The 6,498-nt window shown below is 64.1% G+C and overlaps 2 protein-coding genes across 3 annotated transcripts in view; both read left to right on the top strand.

The window, feature by feature from the left end:
- The window catches only part of NCAPH (non-SMC condensin I complex subunit H), a gene marked incomplete at its 5' end in the record, with an annotated part of 5,913 nt that extends 3,396 nt beyond the window's left edge, over positions 1 to 2,517 (top strand). The window contains 5 exons of the mRNA XM_042023177.1: positions 256 to 546; positions 928 to 1,029; positions 1,156 to 1,241; positions 1,370 to 1,445; positions 1,945 to 2,517. Coding sequence (XP_041879111.1) covers positions 256 to 546; positions 928 to 1,029; positions 1,156 to 1,241; positions 1,370 to 1,445; positions 1,945 to 2,004 — 615 coding nt within the window. The remainder of the gene's footprint in view (positions 1 to 255; positions 547 to 927; positions 1,030 to 1,155; positions 1,242 to 1,369; positions 1,446 to 1,944) is intronic.
- A 2,482-nt stretch (positions 2,518 to 4,999) lies between these two features.
- ARID5A (AT-rich interaction domain 5A) overlaps positions 5,000 to 6,498 on the top strand; it is a 7,228-nt gene continuing 5,729 nt past the window's right edge. Inside the window, exon 1 of one of the 2 annotated variants that reach the window (XM_042023174.1) lies at positions 5,000 to 5,102. The gene's annotated coding sequence lies outside the window, so the exon portion shown is untranslated. Of the gene's footprint in view, positions 5,103 to 5,254; positions 5,603 to 6,498 lie in introns of those variants that run through there. The other variant, XM_042023175.1, reaches the window with a different exon arrangement.

A 6,498-nucleotide genomic window follows, 5' to 3' on the forward strand; every position in this document is an offset into this window, starting at 1 on the left:
ATGGGGATAACCCCCAATCCCATGGGGATAACCCCCAATCCCATGGGTATAACCCCCAATCCCATGGGGATAACCCCCAATCCATGGGGATAACCTCAGTTCCATTGGGATAACCCCAATCCCATGGGGATAACCCTCAATTCCATTGGGATAACCCCCAATCCCATGGGGATAACCTCAGTTCCATTGGGATAACCTCAATTCCATTGGGATAACCCCAATCCCAGGGGGATAACTTCCATTCCATTGGGATAACCCCAATCCCATGGGAAGCTGGGTGGGAATTCCCACCCTCCGGAGCGGCTCCTGCTGCCTCTGGCTCCTCCAGGTGACCCCAGGTGTCCCCTCCGTGTCCCCTCCCAGGACCCCGACAGCGACGACGACCCCGATCCCGCGGAATTCCAGGGCGAGGCCGGGGAGTTCAACCTCACCGCTCATCCTGAGGCTCCGGAGCGCACCGGGATCAACGGGGTCGTCAACGGGGTCATCAACGGCGGGGACGTCACCACCTACGGAGAGCTGACCCTCATCGCTGAGCCCCAGAAGGTCTGGGACTGGGATTGGGACTGGGACTGGAAACTGGTCATTGGAACTGGGAATTCTTCACTGGGACTGGGAATTCCTCGCTGGAACGGGGAGCTACTCATTGGAACTGGGGGCTGCTCCCTGGCGCTGGGAATTGCTCCCTGGCACTGGGAGCTCCTCCCTGGCACTGGGAGCTCCTCCCTGGGCAGGGCTGGAGCAAAAACCTCTCAGCACCTCCAGGGTTAAAAATCCCGGGAGCTCCCTCCCCACCCCCGGAGCCTCTGGATCGGCATTCCCAGAGGAACAATTCCCGGGTTAAACACCGGGACTGTTGCAGCGCTCCTGTCACTGCCATGGAAAATCGGGAATGATCCTGAAGGCGATCCCGGATTCTTCCCTCAGATCAATAGGATCGCCATCCAGTACGCCAGGACCGCCAAGAAGATGGACATGAGGAGGCTGAAGAGGAACATGTGGGAGCTGCTGACGGGAGCGGGGGAAGAGGTGAGAAATTCCTGCAGGGAATTCCGCAGCCCTTCCTTCCCTCCCAGCTGGACAGGCTGCAGGGGTTTTCCTTGGAATGCCGGGGAGCGGAGCTGGGCTCTGCAGTGCCGGGATTTTCCCAAACAGGTGGGAGGAGCCGGGGAAGAGCCGGACACGGCGGCGGTGGCCGGAGAGAAGGTCCTGAGTGACGTCACCAAGGAGCTGCTCCACAGGTTTGGGATGGGGATGGGACAGGGAAAATCCCAGGGAAGCTGTGCTCACATCCAGCTTGGCAAAGCCGAGGAGCTGAGCTTTGCTCTGGGATTCCCGGGGCTCCGATCCCGATCCCGCTTTTCCACAGGCTCCCCCCTGCCATGGCCACCAACCTCTCCGTGCCCTTGGCCTTCGTGTGCCTGCTGCATCTGGCCAACGAGAAGGTGAGAGCAGGGAGCCATTCCCGTCAGTGCCGGATATTCCATGGAATACAGCTCAGGGAACGGGAACGGCAGCACCTGGAGCATTCCCAGCTGTGCCTCCCCGTCCTCGGGGCTGTCCCAGAGCTGTGAGCATTCCAGGCTCCGGAGAAAGGAGCGGAATCCCAGAATCCCTGAGGCTGGAAAAGCTCTCCAAGGTCACAGATTCCAACCTGTGCCCGATCCCCACCTTGGCACCGAGTGCCACATCCAGGAATTCCTTGGGATTCCTTTCCAAGAATGGCAACTCCAAACCTCCCCTGGGCAGCCCCTTCTGACCTTTTCCACGGGGGTTTCCATGGAAAAATTTCCCTTTCCATGGGGAAATTCCTGCTGCTGTCCCGTGTTCCTGGGAGGAGCCCCCAGCCAGTGGCAGGAGGGGCTGGGCTCCATCCGAAGCCTCATCCTGGGGGATTTATTCCTTCTGCCTCTGCCCAGCTCAGCTTTTCCCTGCCATTCCCAGAACCTGAAGCTGCAGAGCACGGAGGACCTGTCGGATATCCTGGTGCAACAGGGAGACTGATCCGGCTCTGGAGCAGCCCTGGGATGATCCCAGGCCGCAGCTCGGGCGTTCCCGGCGGGCTGGCCTCGCTCCGCACTCCTACAGGGGCAGATGCTTCCCCTCTGCCGAGAAATCCCGAAATCCCGCTGCTCCCTGTGCCTCGGGAAGACCTGGAAGTCAGGCTGGGATGTCCTGGCTGGACAGAGGGAGCGGCTCAGCACTTCCAGCTGGGATCCAGCAGCTCTTCCCTGGGATTGGGCTGTGCCATTCCTGCGTCTCACTGTGAACCTCCTGCAGCGAGGGCTCCTCTGTGTCCCGAAATTTCCTGTCTGTGTCCCAGACTTTTCTCTGTGTCCTAAAATTTCCTTCCTGTCCCAAACTTTCTTCTCTGTGTCCCAAAAGGCTTCTCCAGGTGTCCTTCCCTGTCTGTAATTCCCAGGTTTTGGACTGACTGTTACTCCTGGCTCCCATTCCCTGGAATTATTCCCTCTTTTTGTACTGTTTAAGGATAATAAAACAGCTGTGGACTTTGTAGGGGGGCCTTGAAGGAGTCCTCGGAATCAGGGAGAGGTCAAAGTGACCCCAGAGTGGGGTGGGGGGCAGCTCCCTAAAAAAAAGGGAATCCAGGGGGGTCAGAGCCTGGAGCAGCAGCCGGGAATGGGAATCCAGGAGCCGAATTCTGGGAGCAGGAGCAGCCGGAGATCCCGGGAACTTCAGGGGGCTGGGGCAGGATTGGATCCGGGTCTCCAGGTCGGGATTGGGGCGGGATCGGATCTGGGAACGGGTCGGGAAAGGCTGCGCGGGCACCGAACCGGAGCCGCTCCGCGCCCGCCCCAGCCCGGCGGGATCCGGGACGGGACAAAGGGCCCGTGCCCGCCCCGAGGGGCTGAGCCCGCACCCCGCAGGGGCTGCTCGGGGCCACGGGCGCCTGTCCGGGTGCGCGTCCCCCTGGATTTGCGCATCCCTGCCCGGGATCGGCAGCGCCGGGCTCGTGGCCGGGCTCCGATGGCTCCTGTGGGTGCTGGGACGCCCCGGCTGAGCTCGGTAAGCCTCATTAGTGCCCCGCTAATGAGCTCTCCGTGGAAAGACCCTCAGGGCCGGGCTGGGGGGGGCAGTGCCACCGCCCTGGCAGAGGCTCGAGGTGAGCGCAGCCCCCAGACCCCTCCCCGGGGGCACCCAGAGCCCCCAGCACCCCCCGATCGGGGCGGTTTTACCTCCCGGACCCCCCGCGCCCGCCGCGGCTGCCTCGGCCCCGGGGACTCTCCCCGGGCTCAGTTTCCCGGTGATTACGTGGTTAATTACGGGGTAATTGAACCCAGGGAGGTGTTTGACGGCTTCATATCCCGAGTTCCGAGCGCCGGGCTGGAGCTGCGGTTCCCCGCCCGCCCCGATGGCCTCGAGCCCCGGAGGGGGAGAGAATTCCAACCTCAGAGCCCCCCCAGACCCCCGGAGACAACGACCCCGTCCCTGCGTCCCGGGGGATGCGGGGGCTGCCAGGGCCGGTCCCAGCAGCTTCGAGCTGGTTCTCCCTCCTTCTCCTTTTCCATTTCACTTTCCTTCATCTCCTCCTCCTTTTCCATCTTTTCCCTCCATCTCCTCCCTCTCCTTTCCCTTTGCCTCCTTCCCCTTTTTAATTTCCTTCTCCTTTCCCTTCTTTTCCTTTTCCTCCTTCTCTTTTTGTTCCTTCTTCTCTTCCATCTTCTTTTCCTTCTCCTCCCTCCCCATTCCCTTTTCTTCCTTCTCCTTTTCCATTCCCCTTCCTTCAGTTCCTTCTCTGCTTCCTCTTCTTCCCTCTCCTTTTCCTCATTCTTTTCTCCCTTCTCCTTTTCCTTTCCTTCCCGCTCCTTTTCCTTCCCCTTCTCTGCTTCCTCCCATTCCCTCTCCTCCTTTTCCTCCTCCTTTTCTCCTTTCTCCTTTCCCTTTCCTTCCCGCTCCTTTTCCTTCCCCTTCTCTGCTTCCTCGCATTCCCTCTCCTCCTTTTCCTCCTTCTTTTTTCCAGCAGCAGCAGCTCTGGGCTTCCTCCCCCGACAATTTCAGTGCCCCCTCTCACCGCCCCACATCTCCCAACCCCAACAATTCCCCTTTTCCTCCAGGATTAAACCCTAAACACCCCCTGGAGGAGGAGCTTTCCCTGGAGTTCCCGTTGGAGCGGAGTCCAGCGGGGGCTGAGTCCCACCCAGGGGTGCTCAGCTGCCCCCGGGACCCTGAAACCTGATCTATTCCTAAAATCCCATTTCTTCCTGAATTCCCGTCCATCCCAGAGCCGATGGAGCGTCCCGGAAGGCTGGACCGGCTGCAAGGGGAAACTGAGGCAGGGCCCCCGCATCCCGCAGCCCCGGACATCCCAACCCGAACGAAAACGGGAGTCGGGAATAAAAACCCGAGCGGGGCTTTTTGCTGTTTGTTTTCCCCGTTCTCGTTAAATCCCGGTTTTATCGCCGAGAGGGCGGGAGCCTTCCTGGAAAGGGGGGGGGGGGGGGGGTCCAGTGTCACCCGCGGCTCCTTCACCCCCTTCCTACCCCGGGGTGGGGGGGGACAGGAGCCGAATGCCCCACACGACTTCCCCCCGCTTCTGCTTTCTCGGCTTTTTGGCCCAAAATGAGTCACCGGGGGATTTTTTTTTTTTTTTTCACCATTTTCCGGGCCTCTTTCACCAGTCGGAACGGGGGGAGGGGGATTCTCGGGGGGCTGCTTTGGGGTTGAGCCCCTCCCGTCCCCAGCGTGTGAGAGGCCCCGGTGCCGTGGGACTGGGATTCCCGGTCCAGGGACAAGGGGCAGCATCCCTGGAAGCGGCCGGGGACCCCACGAAGGGGAACAGGACCACGACCCCAGAGCCTCCTGCGCTGTCCCCAACCTCGGAGTGGCTCCGGCCGCGCCGCCCGCCCGGGGAGGGGGGGGCTTGGGGCCTGGAAAGTCCGGCCCAGTCATTCGGGGGAGGGGGGAGAACCCCCAAAAGCGCGTCCGTTCCGGTAAGGAAAGAGTCAATGGCTCGGCAAGCCCCGCTCAGCCTCGCACACGCCACTTCCCCGAGCGGGGGTGACTCATCCCGGTCCCGCTCCCGCTCCGCGACACCCGCGCGCTGCTCCGGCCGCCCCGGAGCCCGGCCCGAGCCTCCGCCGGTGAGTACCGGGGGTCCCGCGGGGCCGGGGGGGTCCCGCCGCCCGCCCCGAGCCGCGAGTCCCCCGCGCCCGCCCCGTCCCGAGCGGGGACCGGCCGGGGAAGCGCAAATCCCGAACCCACCGAGAACCGGGGCGCGCCCCGACCCCGCGGGGGGACCCTCGGCTGCGGCCGCCCCCGCCGGCCCCCAGCCCCTTTCGAGCCCCTCGCGGTGATGTCAGGGGTGATTTTCCCTGTGCCAGCGGCGCGGGATGGGGAAGGGATGACTTCAGCCCATTACTCAGCCGCCGTCATGGCTTGGCAGCGCTCCCGCGCTATTCCGGGCCGTGACGCTCCAGCCCCGGGAATTTGGGCCTAAACGGGCGGAATTTGGCTGAGCGGGGTGATTTGGGCAGCGAGAAGGAGCCCCGAGCACGCTGCGGGGTCCGCGGGCTTGAGGAGCGGGACGGGATTTGGGACGAGTTTGAGCCCGCGCCGGGAAAGCGCCGCCGCCGAAGGGCCGGTAATTATTGTTATTGTAATTATTGTTATTATCTCATTAAACGTGTAATTAGAGCCCGGGTGCCGTCCCCAGCCCCCCGAATCCCCGGCACCGGCCGCGCTCCGGGGGGACGGGGGTTGTTGCCACCGGCGGGGGTTGTTCAGCCCCAAATCGGCCGCGTTTCGCCCCAAAACCCCCGCGCGCCCCCCCCCAACGCCGGCGGTTTCCTGCGCCCGGGGAGCGCTGCCAGAAAGGGAGGAAATCGCGTCAGCGGTGCCGGGAACCGAACCGGGGCCGACGGAGTCACCGCGGGGGGCGGGACACGGGGGTGACACCGGTGACCTGCACACTCAGGTGTGCGGCACCTGCGCCCGCTGCCCGCGCGTGCGGCGCCCGGAGCTGATAAACGCCTGCGCGCGGGGGGCACCTGGACCCGCACGCACAGGTGTGGCCCCTCACCTGCTGCACGCACCTGTGGGGGGCTGTGCGCGACACCTGCGCCCGCCGCACACCTGTGTGCGTGTCACCCGGAGCTGATAAACACGTCTGCGTGTGCGTGTGACACCTGCGCCCGCCGCACACCTGTGCGCGCGTGGCACCTGGCCCTGCGCGCGCACGCACCCACGCGTGTGCCCGCCGCACTTGGGGACGGGCACAGGGACACCCCCCCTGCGCTCACCTGTGCTCAGGTGCGCTCACCTGCAGCCGCGCGCACGCCGCACCTTCAGGACTACAACTCCCAGCGCGCCCCGCGCGGGGGAGGAGACAGACAGCGCGGCCGTCCAATAGGCGAAGGGGGCGTGTTCGCGCCAGCCAATGGGCAGCGAGGAGGCGTGTCGGCCCCGCCCCGAGGGCGCGCCCCGCGGTCACGTGGCGCGGGCGCGGCCGGGGCGGGACCGGGGAGCACCGGAGGGGCT

This window comes from Corvus kubaryi, unplaced genomic scaffold (genome assembly GCF_017639235.1).
Source record: "Corvus kubaryi isolate FWS band 111438036 unplaced genomic scaffold, C.kubaryi_AGA036_p1.0 37237, whole genome shotgun sequence".
Lineage (NCBI taxonomy): Eukaryota > Metazoa > Chordata > Aves > Passeriformes > Corvidae > Corvus > Corvus kubaryi.